Source organism: Takifugu rubripes, chromosome 5 (genome assembly GCF_901000725.2).
Source record: "Takifugu rubripes chromosome 5, fTakRub1.2, whole genome shotgun sequence".
In the NCBI taxonomy this organism is placed as follows: domain Eukaryota; kingdom Metazoa; phylum Chordata; class Actinopteri; order Tetraodontiformes; family Tetraodontidae; genus Takifugu; species Takifugu rubripes.
Genome location: NC_042289.1, coordinates 11,991,147 through 12,007,198, shown reverse-complemented (window position 1 = coordinate 12,007,198; position 16,052 = coordinate 11,991,147). Strand labels below are relative to the sequence as shown.

General features: G+C 45.9%; 3 protein-coding genes and 1 non-coding gene across 5 annotated transcripts; 3 read left to right on the top strand and 1 right to left on the bottom strand.

Moving 5' to 3' along the window:
* The first annotated feature begins 1,776 nt into the window (after nucleotides 1-1,776).
* Nucleotides 1,777-3,600, top strand: rpl19 (ribosomal protein L19). Its single transcript, XM_003964816.3, has 6 exons — nucleotides 1,777-1,930; nucleotides 2,303-2,409; nucleotides 2,713-2,835; nucleotides 2,918-3,038; nucleotides 3,196-3,306; nucleotides 3,421-3,600. Exons 1-6 carry the CDS (start codon nucleotides 1,926-1,928, stop codon nucleotides 3,545-3,547), a joined length of 594 nt encoding a protein of 197 aa, XP_003964865.2. The 5' UTR covers nucleotides 1,777-1,925; the 3' UTR covers nucleotides 3,548-3,600.
* A 2,454-nt stretch (nucleotides 3,601-6,054) lies between these two features.
* LOC446082 (alpha-2,8-sialyltransferase 8F) lies at nucleotides 6,055-9,346 on the top strand. Its single transcript, XM_003964815.3, has 7 exons — nucleotides 6,055-6,627; nucleotides 7,202-7,270; nucleotides 7,335-7,409; nucleotides 7,578-7,722; nucleotides 7,878-7,990; nucleotides 8,075-8,167; nucleotides 8,256-9,346. The coding sequence occupies exons 1-7, from the start codon at nucleotides 6,527-6,529 to the stop codon at nucleotides 8,770-8,772; spliced, it is 1,113 nt and encodes a 370-aa protein (XP_003964864.2). The 5' UTR covers nucleotides 6,055-6,526; the 3' UTR covers nucleotides 8,773-9,346.
* trnac-gca (transfer RNA cysteine (anticodon GCA)) lies at nucleotides 7,774-7,845 on the bottom strand. Its single transcript has one exon. It is a non-coding gene; the product is annotated as a tRNA-Cys (tRNA).
* A 137-nt stretch (nucleotides 9,347-9,483) lies between the features above and the next one.
* On the top strand, nucleotides 9,484-15,960 carry LOC101077012 (alpha-2,8-sialyltransferase 8F-like). 2 transcript variants are annotated; one of them, XM_029836271.1, is made up of 9 exons: nucleotides 9,484-9,759; nucleotides 11,306-11,374; nucleotides 11,439-11,513; nucleotides 13,655-13,723; nucleotides 13,788-13,862; nucleotides 14,015-14,159; nucleotides 14,340-14,452; nucleotides 14,536-14,628; nucleotides 14,733-15,823. In XM_029836271.1, the coding sequence occupies exons 1-9, from the start codon at nucleotides 9,659-9,661 to the stop codon at nucleotides 15,247-15,249; spliced, it is 1,257 nt and encodes a 418-aa protein (XP_029692131.1). In that variant the 5' UTR covers nucleotides 9,484-9,658; the 3' UTR covers nucleotides 15,250-15,823. The 2 variants fall into 2 exon arrangements, with proteins under 2 accessions (XP_029692131.1, XP_029692132.1); XM_029836272.1 differs by lacking the exons at nucleotides 11,439-11,513; nucleotides 13,655-13,723 and having other exon boundaries at nucleotides 14,733-15,960.
* The last annotated feature ends 92 nt before the right edge of the window (nucleotides 15,961-16,052 follow it).

Below are 16,052 nucleotides of genomic sequence, written 5' to 3'. Positions count from 1 at the left end.
CAAATTTCAATGTGTCGGTGCAGGCATATACAATTGGAACTTTGATATGTATTAAATTACCACCACCACCACCACAACCACAACAACAACAAGAACGTTTGTGGAAATAATAGTTGGTTACGTCTCGACTGCCGGTAACTCTACATACTTTTACTATGAATTTAATTTCCGGTCCTTGATTGCCTTCCTCTCTCTGCCTTGACGTCTCTTTCCAGAGTGCGCTCGGCAGACTCCAGCTGGGAGCCGAGATCCACGCCCGGCTGAGCAGACCCCACCTTCACTTATCGATTGATGGGGGAGCAACAGGGGTTGGGCCGCGACCATTGAGGCCGTCAGCGCCGCCTCCCGGCGCTCCTACTGGGGCTGCTGGAAACGAGCAGTGGTCCTGGGGAGCGCACGCGGAGGCGAGAAGAGTTCATTTTCACAATTGGGTTGTTGCAGCAGGGAGTTAAGGAGTCGAATATTTGAGGAAGAGGAGGGTCAGACTGGCGTGGCCTTCATCACAGACGCCATTAGCCGCGCCATCAGCGCGTTACAGAGTAGACTCCGGGGATGGCGGTGCTGGAGGGGAATGAGCAGCTGTACTCCTTGACATTGGAGGGGAAAACATCCCAGGAATTCATTTCTAAGCCCCCGCGCGATGTGTTGTGAATGGCCCCCAGATAAAGTCGGGAAGGGAAACATAACTTTACGCGCATCGAACAAGTTCTGGTAAAAACTGTCTAAAGGGGGAAACGATGACTAATGAGTGACGCTCAGAAAGAGTTTGTATTTGTAATATTAATTCGCTCACACATGCCAAGTTATGCAAAAACAAAATTAGCTTTCAGGGAGACATGAAGCGTGGAACGGCGCCTTTAGTTGTCTCCACAGTTTCCATTTTCCTTTTCAAGGTGCGCTTCCGTTTTGGCCCTCGGCGAGCCGGGATCAGCGTCTGTTGATGGTGTGGTGGGCGGTGATCCAATATTTTGGGTACACTTGGTCCGCAGATGATGATTCCAGTTGGTATTTTGGGTTATCCGGGGTGAAGAAGTCACGCAAGTGCCCCTCACGCACCCACACATCGAGCGTAAAGAGTTGCCATAGAGACAGCCTGCTGCTGGAGGATGCAGCAGCGAGCAACATCAGTCCGTATCACCGTCTCAACAAGCCTCTCACTTGTTAATAAAAGCCTATTTAAAGCGCATTTTGAACATTGCCCCCTCGGTTGAAGTCTTCTGATTTAGTTTTGAATTCTGATTATATGCTTAATAGTTGGGCACTTGCATAAATTGGCATTTATATTTGGCAGGTCGGTGATTTAAGAAGGAGACCTTAAAGAAAGGTCTGTTCTTGAGTGCTGACAACATTTTTAAATGATTCTGAACTACACCAGACTGTTTTAACAAAGTGAAATCTTAATGACAACCTTCTCGCCTTTATGGAAACTGCACAGCAGGTGAGGATGAATTGAACGTTTTTGAAGGCATAGACGTAAATGTTTCACACGGGGCTTAAATTGAACAGCAATATCATGATATTTTAAAGCCGATCGAATTTTATATTTTGTAAAAAAAATAAAATAAAATAAAGATTACGAGATAAGGCATATTTCTGGGTTCAACGTTGCCCCCTTGTGTTCAAGTTGCAGAATACATTTCTTTACCCATAATTCACAGCGCAACTAAGTGGACAGTACCATTATGTAACTAGAGGTGTAAACCTTTATACGCTTTTTAAAAATGCAGCATTTTAATAACCTCCATGATACACATCTACCATTTCATCCTTGTTAAATGTCACTTTGTGTGTAATTTAGTAAACATATCTTGTGCAACTAGAGTAAAGAGTGAAAAATTCCTTTCGTCTTCATAATGGACTTTCCTCTATAATGGTAGCTTCCAGTTCGTCTCTGAAACCTTCCTTTTCCTATTGAAGTAGCAGCCATGAGGTAGGATTGATTTTGACGGCAGAAAAAAAGTCACCCATTTACCGGTTTAAATGCACTCCTGTGGAATAATTGTGACTTGATTGAGAACACTGAATGTTCTTTTGAGAGAAACGTGCCAAATAAGGTCCACCATAAACAGATAACCATATATTCTTACGCGGGTCCGTAAAGCACGATGTGGCCGGGGGAGAGGCCATGTTGTTACCCGGCTGTTAGCCCAGTAGCTAGCAACCACGTAACGGCTCAGCCAGACCAAACCTGACCCCAATCATGAATTCTTCCTATTATGTGGCACTTTAATCGGACACTATATAGAAGCGTGTACTGTTGACGTGCTTTGGCCTGTCTAACGTTGCTACATGTGCTGTGAAGCATGCTCAGGCTCCAGAAGAGGCTGGCCTCCAGCGTCCTCCGCTGTGGCAAGAAGAAGGTCTGGTTGGATCCCAACGAGACCAACGAGATCGCCAATGCCAACTCTCGTAAGTAAAGCCACTACCGATCTGCCAGATGTGTCCGTAATACCTGCCTGCTGTGTTTAGGTGAAAGCCTGTGGTGAGAGTCCAAATGTAGTTTCTAAGATTGTGAATTCGACGGAACCTGTTCGGATGAGTGATGCAACCCCAGAGAGGAGAGTTGACTAAACAATAATATGGTCGCAGAACTAATGCTGATCAGTTTAATTTGAGGGTTCTTAATAATCTCTACAGATAGTTGTGTCTAACGTGCAGTTTCTCAAAGTCTTCGCATTTGCACGTTTTAATCCGGTGGAACTGGCGTTTCAGGCCAGCAGATCCGTAAACTGGTGAAGGATGGTCTCATCATCCGCAAACCTGTTACTGTCCACTCTCGGGCACGTTGCCGCAAGAACACGCTGGCACGTCGTAAAGGAAGACACATGGGAATCGGTGAGTTGAGACTCTGAATGGTGATTCAGAGGAACCCTTGGGGGGTCGGGACCTCTGGTTTAGGCCTATATGTTCTCCACAGGTAAGAGAAAGGGTACAGCCAATGCTCGTATGCCTGAGAAGCTGTGCTGGATGCGTCGCATGAGGATCCTGCGTCGTCTGCTGCGCCGCTACAGGGAGTCCAAGAAGATTGACAGGCACATGTAAGTTGACGAGGCTTTGCAACGGAACGTTCGCTGTGGATTGTTGTGGATCTCCAGTCCCAGCCCTGCACTCCAAAACATGTTTTTAAATTCTTTCTTGATTGTACTTGCAGCTTTTTAAACTGATTTTTTTTCGTCTCGCCCCCCCCCCACCCAGGTACCACAGCCTTTACCTGAAGGCCAAGGGTAACGTGTTTAAGAACAAGCGCATCCTCATGGAGCACATTCACAAGCTGAAGGCAGACAAGGCCCGCAAGAAGCTCCTGGCGTAAGTTCCAATGCAGGAATTTTCCAAAGTGTCAACTCAACCCAATTGTGTATCATTGGGGTTCTGCGGCCGAGAACGTCGGGTTATTTACACGTCCGATGCTCTGTCTCACAGCGACCAGGCCGAAGCTCGTCGTTCAAAGACAAAGGAGGCCCGTAAGCGCAGAGAGGAGCGTCTCCAGGCCAAGAAGGAGGAGATCATCAAGAACCTGTCCAAGGAGGAGGAGACAACCAAGAAGTAACCTGAATCTGATGTTCCTCTGCCGGCTGACAATAAAGCTGTACATAAAAAACATTGATGACTTCCAGTGCTTCATTTCATGGGAGCGTACGTGCTGTGTGTACGTGCATGAAAATTCTTACTTTGTTCCCTGCACAAAATTAATAGAACTAAGCTCAAAGTGGACTAAGTAATGAACACATGGTGAGTTTAACGAGCAAATATCAAAAGAAAAATATAAGCCTGTTTTTTTTCCTTTGAGGCTTTTTGATTAAATATGGCAGATTTCTCTGCTGGTTGATGGGTCTAAATGGGGAAACAAGACAATCAGATTACTGCCATTAAGCTGACAAAGAAAATTTAAATTCCATTTAAAATCAGATGGATTTATTAGTATCTCATAATATTAATGAATTTATAGTTTGCAAATAGAAAACAGTGTAGGCCTTTAGTGATGCTTTGTTGCCACCCAGTGGTCATCGTTGGTATGAAGTTTTTTTTTTATAAATGTATTTGATACGACCAGAAATGGCTTCACTTTTTCTTTACTTTGTTTTAATCGTTGTCAGCAAAGTGAGGATATTTTGGCAAGTCCTCGCAACCCTGTGTGTGAGAGTGAGATAGAGAGTGAAAAGGACATTCTGAGACGGAGCTGAAAGATTACACAGTCATCAATGATCCACTGAGGGTCTCCCATGTCCATTACAGCTATGAAAGGATGTGTAAATTATGCATGCGTCCGCCTGTGACCGTAGACCCACCAGCCCATTATTTGCGTTCTAATTTGTGTTTGGGTTGTGTGACATATGCGGGTCATAGATAGGTCAAACAACCACAAGTGCACCAGCAGCCAGGAATCGGCATTGTTTTCAACTCCATTATTGATCCCCTACCCCGCCCCAAAAAAGACTGAGTTTTGAGATAAAGAAAATGTTACGGCCAAAATAGGAGAAATAACGGGAAAAAACGCAGCGCTCCTGAACGCATCTCTGTGTGACGTCAAAGCCTTGTCTTTAAAAGTAAAGACAAGATCTAATACGAGATTTTAGAAAGATCTACATATTCCCCCCCACTTTTTAATGTATTTATTTTTATAGAAATATTCAGCCTCACCAAAATCCCTTCGTAGCCTCGGCTCAAAATCTCTTTTTATTTTTCATTTACAGTCAACAAAGTCTGAGTCAGAGCGGAAAATGCTTTTATCAGACTACTGATGACAGGAAGTGCCACTTCTGGGTTTTTCGGTGTTTATTTGCAGCACATCCCTGCTAAAACTCTAGATTCGAAGGTGATGAGGCATAACAGGAAGAAGAACTTTGTTTTTTATATTGTGTTATGACAGCAGCAGGGCGGCGTGAGCCTCAGAGAACACCTCCCTCCTCGCCTTCCTCACTGTCTGAATCACGCAGACTTCCTGTCAAGGTCAACCGGGGAGGGTTAGCTGGGAAACACGGGGCAAGGATGCTGATGCCATCGGGCCTCGTAGTAAAGAAATAAACCTGGTCCAACTGAAGCGCATCATCCATCCCTCCTGCAGGCACACACGCTGCAAATCATGTTGGAAAATCACTAGTTTGGCTGTAATGTGGTTAGACCGCTCGTGGAGTCTGAACGGAACTGGTGCTGGGACCAGACAGGATGAGCAGTTACTTAAAAGATGACGAAGGTGTTTGCTTGTCATTACGCTTGTGGGCGCAGAAAAAAACATTTCCTGGCTCTCACGATGCTGAAGAGCACGTGGAAGTGTCTAAATGCCAGACACGAACTTCCTGCTTCTGCTTGTATGGAAGCACGAAGCTGATGGTTGGACGCTCGGCCTGCTTGGCTGTTTGATTAATGTTCTGGCGGTAGAACTCAGGAGGACCCTTGTCTCCTTGGTGACCCCCTTGTCTCCTAGGTAACCCCCTTGTCTCCTTGGTAACCCCCTGCGTCTCTGATATTCTGACAGTGCAGCCTCGATATGAACACAGAAGTAGGAAACTTGCCCAGATCACTTTTGGTTTCAAGTTTCTCTGCACAAGGTGGTTGGGTTGCCATGGCAGCGTGAGCTTACTCTGCATGTTTTTTTTGGTTTTTTTTAGGCAAATCGGGTTACAGTTGCCTCAGCATGGGGTTGGTGGGGAAACTGATGTTTGGATGTGCAGGCGATAACAATGAGCCTCTCTGTGCTGTGATTAAAAGTCCTCTTTACTGGCGTATTTAGCACCTCTGTCTCTTCCTGAAACTGTTATTTGGACCCAACGGCATCTCTAAACGCTGCATGCATCATTCATATGATCTGAAAATTATCTCTGAAATATAGAAGAGTGTGCGTGTGTAACTCAGATGTGAAGGGGGGGGCGCTCCCTTTGACTGGGTGGGAGGTGCCGGCCCCAACAGACTATGTGACTGCACACACACTGTGGTCAGGAGATGCACTGTGGGCTAATTCAGGAGTGTGCACTCGTGTTACTGCCACTTTTTTTGTGAAGGGGAGAGGGGCTTGAGGGGGTGTGGGCGGAGGATAGCAAGGGGAGGGAGGGGACAGCAGAAGGGGAAGGACTTAGGGTGGAAGTGGAGAGCAGAGGGAGTCGGAGCTTTGGAACCAGAGACTTTAATGTGAGGGGGAAGAGAATGAAAAGGAGGAGAAATGTGGGTGAGCTAAAGAGACATGACAAGGATTAGAGCAAGATGTGGAGCGACGGAGGAGTCTCTCAGCTGACCTGGACCAGGGAAAGACAAAGTGGAGGTGCAGAGGGGACGTGTCCGAGGGAGAAGGAAGGCTGATTTGTAACTTGGAGAGGCATGCTCAGTCCCCCAGAGAGAGAAAGGAACGCTAAATCAAACCAGAGAGACAGGAAGAGGGTGAAGAGAAGGAGGAGAAGAAGGTGGAAAACACAAAGAGAGAGAGAAGAACAGAGAAGCAGAGGGAGGGCTGAAGAAAGCTGACAAGTTAGTGTGAGTAGCAAGAGAAATCAAAAGGTGAGGCAGGGCTAGCAGACGTTAGCCAGCAAGGTGAGGCATGAGGGGACAGTTCTTAAAGAACCTCTTCTCTCTGGGGATTGTTGTTGTCTGTCTGGGGGGGCTGCTGACCACCCTCAGTTGGTACTTATCTGATAACAAGTAAGTGTGTAACACACACACACACACGCAAACACACAAAGATTGTAACAACAGTGTTGCGCTTCAGTGACTTTGGACACACTTGAGCACATTTTTTCCGCGTAAATGTCCAGAACATCAAGCCGGCGTGAGAATATCTTGGTGTTCATGTCTGTGTGTGTGTGAGTTTGTGTGTGTGTGTGTGGGGGGGGGGTTTAAATGTAGCTGCAGTCCAGTCGGGAGAGCGTTTGTAGGTGAAATATGAGCGGCTGCCCGGGCTCAGCAGGCGCACGCCGCTCCACCACCAACCTGAAATTAAAGGTTTAGCGTCTGACAAGTTATGACACACTCTGAAGCACCGGAGACGCAACCGTGCACAACAGGTTTATTTTAAGGAACTTGAAAACAAGAAGAAACGTGGCAAAACTTTTAAATGTAGGGTTTTCATTCTGGTGCCAGAGAAGATTACAGCTCATATTACACAGACGTGAGGCCACACATGGCCAAATTAAAAATGTTACTTTACACCTTCGGTTTCATAACGCTGGCTGTGCAACAATCGTAAAAATTAACAGTTTATCTGTTGTGTTCTCAGCAAGAATCACACAGCTCCTGTAAGACAGGAGGTCCCCCAGCAGGCGGACGACCTGTCCTCAGGTTGCAGGTGAGACAGAAGCGTTTATGTGGGCGCGTCATCAGATGGAGTCACGTTCACCTTTGTGTCACAGGGAGATCATTGACAAGGTCAACAGGTTGTACGCTCAAACCTGGGAGAAGAAGGAGGACAAGTACAAAAAATTCAGGTAAAGTGTTTTACTGAAGAGAAGAGATGAAAATCAGGACATCCTGCTCTGTCCTTAAAGACACATTTAACATGTTGGAGATCAAATGCTGGTACAATAATCATCATCAATAATTAAATTGAAATGATTGACCTTCAGAATTCATAGTTTAATAATGTGATTCTTTAGGTCTGAGCTGAGCAGCAAGTGTCAGGGGTTTGAGAAGGCCATCATCACGCAGGCCAACACCGTGGTGGGATCTAAAATTGTGTATGATGGGGAAAGGAAAAGGTCGGTCAAGGTGTCCACGGAGATGTTCAACACCTTTCCAAAGGTAAATAATTTGTGTGGTCACGAGACCGAAAAAACGCAAAAACTGACCCTGAGGGGGCATCCGGATTTGAACCGGAGACCTCTTGATCTGCAGTCAAATGCTCTACCACTGAGCTATACCCCCGTGACGTGAATAATAATAATACTCGACTGTAGGAACATCCTTTCCCAAATAAAACATGGGAAACGTGCGCGGTTGTCGGCAACGGTGGGATCCTGAGCGACAGCGGCTGTGGAAAGATGATCGACTCGGCTCAGTTTGTCATCAGGTGAGATGATGAGTTCAGGTTCACGGCGGCAAAATCCGATTTTTCTCGGCTTCCAGAGGTCATTCTCTGCAACGATGTGTTCAGGTGTAACCTGCCCCCCCTGAACAACGGTTACCAGGACCACGTGGGCGTTAAAACCGACCTGGTGACGGCGAACCCCAGCATCCTCTTTGAGAAGTGAGCTCAAACGACCCACTGTGACCCCACAACATTGTCTGTGTGTGTATGTGTGTGTGTGTGTTTTGACATCAGCTGTTCTGTTCAGGTATGGTGCACTCATGGGGAGACGGCGTCCATTCATAGAGAGTCTGCGTAGCTATGGCAACTCCCTACTGCTGATTCCTGCCTTCTCCTATGGCCACAACACTCCTGTGTCCCTGCGGGCTTTTTACTCCATTGAGGACTTTGGAAGCCCCACCCGAACTATTTTTTTTAATCCCCAGTACCTCCAGAAACTCGCCGTTTTCTGGCGCTCCAAAGGTTTACGAGCAGTCCGGCTCAGCAGCGGCCTAATGGTGGCCAGTCTGGCACTGGAACTCTGCAGCAACGTGCACTTGTTTGGCTTCTGGCCGTTCAGTAACCATCCGCATGGACTCCGTACCCTGAAGAACCACTACTATGACGACATACAGACTAAAAAGAAGTTCCACGCCATGCCGGTGGAGTTTGAACTCCTGCTGCAGCTGCACACAGAGGGCGTGCTCAGGCTTCACCTGGATGACTGTGTTCCAGGTGAAGTGAACCTAATGGGCAGCACCAGAGGAGACGGACCTCCTCTGTAGCCACTCAGTAAATGTACTAGTTTTTTGGTGACACTGATTAATTGATCGGGGTAAAACTGACCACTAGTTTTAGTCGTGTCTAGAGATATTTGCACTGAAATCAAAACGCAGCAACTCTAAACACAAACCTATTTATCAGCAGAAGCTTCCCAGGTGGAATCTGGACCACAGTGTTGTTGACCCAACACTCCATGAGGCCTTGAATGCACCACAGTGCCTTACAATAACTGTAATTACTTTATATCTAAAATGAATGTATTTTTTACAGAATCAAACATCTCTGGTCAAAACACCTAGAATGTTCTGGTTGTGGTTGAATGCTTCTATTTCCCCATGAGGAACTGACACTGGGTGTGCCACAGGTGTGAAATGGACCTTTGTGGGCTGGGCCCTTCAACAGATAAGACCACTACCGACAGGTGTTTGTTTCCTGGTTGCTACTTCAAAGCTGTGACAGCCAGCCCCCAACGACCAAATACTGTTGTAAAATGGTTGTGATGGTTCAAAGTCTGGAGAAAACTAGGTTTCTATTTGACTTTGACGAAAGAGAAATAAATACATCCAATTAACCATGTGATAATGTTGGACCACTTTGATTAAACATTTAAATCCAGACATTATTTGGGAGGAAGTTCCATATTTCCAAATTTGAAACCAAGAACATGTGATTGTGCATTAACTCACCTTTTCTAACCTTCCTGATTTGTATCTGAGAGGCAGGGTTACCGGTACAAGACCAGGAAGAGAGTGAAGATATGAAGGTGGGGGAGAGAGAGAGAGAGAGAGAGAGAAGCAGAGGGAGGGCAAAAGAGTCCTGAGAAGTTAGTGGAAACAGGTAAAGTAAAAGGTGACCAGGGCTAGCAGACGTTAGCCAGCGAGGTGAGCCATGAGGAGAAGGTTCTTAAAGTCCCGCTTCTCTCTGGGGATTGTTATTGTCTGTCTCATGGGGTTGCTGTCCAGCCTCGGTTGGTACTTATCTGGTAACAAGTAAGTGTGTCACACACACACACACACACACGCACACACACACACACACACACACACACACACACACACACACATTACGAACACTGTTGTGCTACAGTGAAGTCAGACAATTGTATGTGGTTCCTTGTGTATAAAATTGTTTGTTTCCATTAGTTAATGTGCCTTTGAACAGTGCTTTGGGTGGGACCACCCTACTTCCACAACTGGGATATCTATATAGATTGCTAATCTGACAAAACATTATGCTGTGGCCTGACAATTCACCTTTGCTCCCTATATCTGTAGTATACTCCTTTCTAATGCACTTCACCTGTGTTAATAAGAATACCGTCTTGTTGTGTCATAATTACATGTTATCTTGTGTCGTTATGACACGTCATCTGACAGAACCTTCAGGGTCTTCTAGGTCTTCAATGAAGGCCTAAAAATTCTGAACCAAGAAAATAGGAGTATTACATTAAGAAAAAAAACCATTTCTTTGCTACAATACATATTATCTTTTCTGTGTTCTAAAGTTAAGTTTACTGTTGAGTTGACATCAGCAATGAAAGGGTTACTGTCCTGGAGACATGTTATTCGGACAGAATCATCGTCTACCTGACCTTGTGGCCACTGTGTGTGAGAGCACAGAACTGGGAGGCCGACATGCTTCTATTCAGCGCCGGGAACCGTTCTGGCTCCATTCCTGTTCACTCTCTGTCCACCTACAGCCCCTCAACCTGCCACCCCCAGAACCTCTGTGATGACTCTGTGATCCTCAGCCTCATCACTGACAGAGTTGATAAGGAGTGGTGGACTGGTGTCTGCAGAACCAAGGAGATGTTGATATACTTCAGGAGGCAAAAACATGCTCCACCTGCTCTGATGAGCATCCAGGGTATGAACATTGAGAGGGTGTCCACCTACAAGTACATGGATGTACATCTGAACAATAAACTAGACTAGTCCCATCACACGAACACTCTGTATAGGAAGGCTCAGAACCGACTCTTCCGAATGAGGAGACTGAGGTCTTCTGGAGAGCAGGGGAAACTCTTCAGAACTTTCTTTGTCTGTGTGGTGCCCTCACCAATCTTTAATGTGTTATCTCAGCTCAGGACAGGGAGAGATTGGACAGGCTAGTCAGGAGGGTTAGCTCTATCCTGGGCTTCTCTCTGGAGGGTTAGCTCTATCCTGGGCTTCTCTCTGGAGGGTTAGCTCTATCCTGGGCTTCTCTCTGGACTCTGTGGAGGAGGGTGGTGGCTAAGCTAAGAGCTATGCTCCCACCCCCACCCCCTCCAGTGCCGTCTGACTGCATTGGGCAGCTCTTAGAGCAAGAGACTGTTACACCGGCCCGACAAGAAGGACAGGTACCACCACCTGTTCCTGCCTACCGCTGTCATTAAATCAACATGTTAATGTAGCAGCTGTCCTGTGAGGAAAGGGTTTGTAGGTGAATGAGGAATCTTGATGAAATATAGTTGAAAAGTGTAGTTTACACCTTCAGTTTCATAATGTTGGCTGTGCAACAATAGTAAAAGTCACAATTTATCTGTTGTGTTTGCAGGAAGAATCACACAGCTCCTGGAAGACAGGAAGTCCCCCAGCAGTCGGTCGAACTGTGCTCAGGTTGCAGGTGAGACAGAAACTTTTATCTGGGCGCATCATCAGATGGAGTCACGTCTACCTTTGTGTCACAGGGAGATCACTGACCAGGTCAACAGGTTGTATGCTCAAACCTTGGAGAAGAAGGAGGACAAGTCCAAAATATTCAGGTAAAATGTTTCACAAGTTTAAACTGGATTATTGAAACATTATGAATTGCCTTGAGGCACATTACAGAATCCTGGGGCCTGACCCCCAACAAGCAACAGTGGCAAGGAACAACTCCCCTTTACCCGGAAGAAACCTTGAGCAGGACCAGGCTCATGTAGGGTGACCCTCCTGCTAATGGCCGACTGGGTACAGAGGGAGGAGAAGGGGGAGGACAGGTAGAGGAGAGAATAGGCAGAGATCAGGGAAATAACATCTGTAGATGGATACAGAGAGAGGGGGAGAGAAGCAGAAAAACTACCCAATAAATAACATTGAATAATGTTTCCTAAGGGGAACATGCACAAGGTGAAAAAGATTGGTCCAAGTTCAGAACCTTGTGGAACTCCATGGCTAACCCTACAGTTTGAGGGGGGAATGCCATGGACATGAGCAAACTGGTATATATCTGGTAAATATGATCTTGTCACAGTCTGTCTTCTGGGAATCGTTTCACTCACCTGCTCAGGATCAGCAATCAGCCCGGTATTTAAGGTCCTGCCTCTGTTCCCTCTCTACCAAATTGTCCTCTGCATTCATACGAGTCATTCCAGCATTTTCCTATGGACTGATCATCCGGTACCAACCCTTCCTTTTCTTGACAATCCTGCCTCGCCTCTGTCCCGGTAAAGACCTCCGCCTTCTGTCTCTGACCCCGAGTTCATGCGAATCACCCCTGGGTTCTGTTTGCTTGTGGCTGGCCAGTCTTCTGCTGCTCAGTTCACTGTGCCAGCTCACTGGGATCTTCCTTCCGAGCGTGCCGCGTTTGGGTCCAATTGCTCTGCCCGTTTCAGATCTAAACAAGTCTCGTGCTGTCCCTTTAATCCCAATCACATAGTCTCTAGTCTCTGTAACTGTATCAAAAGCAGCACTGAGGTCCAGCAGAACCAGCATAGAAACCAGTCCAGTAAGATCATTAGTAACTTTAATAAGTGCTGTTTTTGTGCTGTGGTGAGCTCTAAAGCCTGACTGAAACATCTCAAACAGGCCGTTCCTCTGCAGGTGTTTTTCTTCTCTTGAAGGCATTTTGCCTTCTATCCAGTAGACTTCTTCAGTTCTGAACTTGTTGGGGACAGAGCTTGAAACTATAGCCCTTGTGGACCATTAGCATTCTAATGGTCTGGGTGGTCACCTGAGAGTCGTTGGCAGGGTCGTTCACCTAGTTGGTGTGTCTCCCCTTTATCTGCTGGCTCACATGGTAATGAGTCACCAGGTCCCCTGAAATAGTGTGTTTGGTTTGTTGTTGAAAGGAGTGGAGGACTGCGTTGTATGTGGGTGATAGGAAGTGCCTTAGCCCAAAACCTTTGTTTAAGGATGGTTTTTCCAATTTGACATGGATGGCTTCCTTGACACCCCTTTTAAACCAGTGGTCTTCTCTGGCCAGTATCCATACTTGGCTGTACTCAATGGAGTGCCCGCTCTCCTTTAGGTGTAAGTGGACTGCTGAGTTCTGACCCGAAGAGTTAGTACGTTTGTGTTGTGCCATTCTTCCATGGAGAGGTTGTTTGGTTTCACCAATGTACAATTCCTTACATTCCTCCAGACACTGTACAGGATAAACAACATTACATTGTTTATGTCTTGGTGTCTTGTCCTTCGGGTGTACCAGTTTCTGTCTGAGTGTCTTGCTGGGTTTAAACTGCACCGGTATGTCATGTTTTAAGAGGATCCTTCTAAATTTTTTAGAGACCCCAGACAGATAGGGGATTGAAACGCTGTGGCGTTTGTTTCTCTCCTCAGGAGAGATAATAATAATGATAATAACAAGTGTCATTAATAGTATTAATTGTTAGTATCATAGATAGGTGCATCTTTCACATAATCTTACTGAGAAATAATCATTTTAGCGTCATATATTCAAAATAGAAAACATTAAACAAAATATTGAATAAAGCTCAGAAAACAATACAAACACTCATCAAAGGGATGTCAATCTTTTATTGTTATTTGGTTAAGGACTTGTTTTTTGGTTACGTGAACAGTATCATCTAACATAACAGCAAAGATGGGTATCACAATGGCTTTTAACATCATATGTTCAATTTCAACACACTGTGGTTGTGCAACAATCGTAAAATTCACAGTTTATCTGTTGTGTTCTCAGCAAGAATCACACAGCTACTGGAAGACAGGAGGTCCCCCAGCAGGTGGCCGACCTGTGCTCAGGTTGCAGGTGAGACAGAAACTTTTATCTGGGCGCGTCATCAGATGGAGTCACGTCTACCTTTGTGTCACAGGGAGATCATTGACAAGGTCAACAGGTTGTATGCTCAAACCTGGGAGAAGAAGGAGGACAAGTACAAAAAATTCAGGTAAAGTGTTTTACTTAAGAGAAGAGATGAAAATCAGGACATCCTGCTCTTTCTTTGAAGACACATTTAACACTTTGCAGATCAAATGCTGGTACAATAATCATCAAATGATTGACCTTCAGAATTCATAGTTTAATAATGTGATTCTTTAGGTCTGAGCTGAGCAGCAAGTGTCAGGGGTTTGAGAAGGCCATCATTACGCAGGCCAACACCGTGGTGGGATCTAAAATTGTGTATGATGGGGAAAGAAAAAGCTTGGTCCAGGTGACCCCGGAGATGTTCAACACCTTTCCAAAGGTAGTACGTTTGTGTGGTGACATAACTTCTGACAGTAAAGAAGATTGACACTGAGAACACGTAAAACTAGAAGGTGGAACCCCAGGGGGTATCTGGACTTGGAACCAGAGATCTCTTTATTTGCAGTCAAATGCTCTACCACTGAGCTATACCCCCAATTCTCCCAATTCTTGACTGTAGGAACATCCTTTCCCAAATAAAACATGGGAAACGTGCGCTGTTGTCGGCAACGGTGGGATCCTGAGTGACAGCGGCTGTGGAAAGATGATCGACTCGGCTCAGTTTGTCATCAGGTGAGATGATGAGTTCAGGTTCACGGCCACAGATTCCCTTTTTCTCCGCTTCCAGAGGTCATTCTCTGCAATGATGTGTTCAGGTGTAACCTGCCCCCCCTGAACAACGGTTACCAGGACCACGTGGGCGTTAAAACCGACCTGGTGACGGCGAACCCCAGCATCCTCTTTGAGAAGTGAGCTCAAACGACCCACTGTGACCCCACAACATTGTCTGTGTGTGTGTGTATGTGTGTGTGTATGTGTGTGTGCGTGTTTTGACGTCAGCTGTTCTGTTCAGGTATGGTGCACTCATGGGGAGACGGCGTCCATTCATAGAGAGTCTGCGTAGCTATGGCAACTCCCTACTGCTGCTTCCTACGTTCTCCTATAGGAGCAACACTCCTGTGTCCCTGCGGGCTTTTTACTCCATTGAGGACTTTGGAAGCCCCACCCGAGCTATTTCCTTCAATCCTCAGTACCTACAGAAACTCGACGTCTTCTGGCGCTCCAAAGGTTTACGAGCAGTCCGACTCAGCAGCGGCCTAATGGTGGCCAGTCTGGCACTGGAACTCTGCAGCAACGTGCACTTGTTTGGCTTCTGGCCGTTCAGTAACCATCCGCATGGACTCCGTACCCTGAAGAACCACTACTACGACGACATACAGACTAAAAAGAAGTTCCACGCCATGCCTTTGGAGTTTGAACTCCTGCTGCAGCTGCACACAGAGGGCGTGCTCAGGCTTCACCTGGATGACTGTGTTCCAGGTGAAGTGAACCTAATGGGCAGCACCGGAGGAGACGGACCTCCTCTGTAGCCACTCAGTAAATGTACTAGTTTTTTGGTGACACTGATTAATTGATCGGGGTAAAACTGACCACTAGTTTTAGTCGTGTCTAGAGATATTTGCACTGAAATCAAAACGCAGCAACTCTAAACACAAACCTATTTATCAGCAGAAGCTTCCCAGGTGGAATCTGGACCACAGTGTTGTTGACCCAACACTCCATGAGGCCTTGAATGCACCACAGTGCCTTACAATAACTGTAATTACTTTATATCTAAAATGAATGTATTTTTTACAGAATCAAAAATCTCTGGTCAAAACACCTAGAATGTTCTGGTTGTGGTTGAATGCTTCTATTTCCCCATGAGGAACTGACACTGGGTGTGCCACAGGTGTGAAATGGACCTTTGTGGGCTGGGCCCTTCAACAAATAAGACCACTACCGACAGGTGTTTGTTTCCTGGTTGCTACTTCAAAGCTGTGACAGCCAGCCCCCAACGACCAAATACTGTTGTAAAATGGTCGTGATGGTTCAAAGTCTGGAGAAAACTAGGTTTCTATTTGACTTTGACGAAAGAGAAATAAATACATCCAATTAACCATGTGATAATGTTGGACCACTTTGATTAAACATTTAAATCCAGACATTATTTGGGAGGAAGTTCCATATTTCCAAATTTGTTTAAAGTTTAAACTGTTAAGCAGATTTGAAAATGGCCTCCAATAAAAGAGAGAAACCAAGAACATGTGATTGTGCATTACCTCACCTTTTCTAACCTTCCTGATTTGTGTCTGGTGAGATGATGAGTTCAAGACCAGGAAGAGAGTGAAGA

Coding starts and splice junctions, on each gene's coding strand:
- rpl19 (XM_003964816.3), top strand. Junction 2,836..2,917: donor AGGAAGACACATGGGAATCG/GTGAGTTGAGAC, acceptor TGTTCTCCACAG/GTAAGAGAAAGGGTACAGCC. Junction 3,039..3,195: donor AAGAAGATTGACAGGCACAT/GTAAGTTGACGA, acceptor CCCCCCACCCAG/GTACCACAGCCTTTACCTGA.
- LOC446082 (XM_003964815.3), top strand. CDS start 6,527: ATGAGGGGACAGTTCTTAAAGAACCTCTTCTCTCTGGGGATTGTTGTT. Junction 6,628..7,201: donor TGGTACTTATCTGATAACAA/GTAAGTGTGTAA, acceptor TTGTGTTCTCAG/CAAGAATCACACAGCTCCTG. Junction 7,410..7,577: donor GACAAGTACAAAAAATTCAG/GTAAAGTGTTTT, acceptor GTGATTCTTTAG/GTCTGAGCTGAGCAGCAAGT.
- LOC101077012 (XM_029836271.1), top strand. CDS start 9,659: ATGAGGAGAAGGTTCTTAAAGTCCCGCTTCTCTCTGGGGATTGTTATT. Junction 13,863..14,014: donor GACAAGTACAAAAAATTCAG/GTAAAGTGTTTT, acceptor GTGATTCTTTAG/GTCTGAGCTGAGCAGCAAGT. Junction 14,160..14,339: donor TGTTCAACACCTTTCCAAAG/GTAGTACGTTTG, acceptor TCTTGACTGTAG/GAACATCCTTTCCCAAATAA.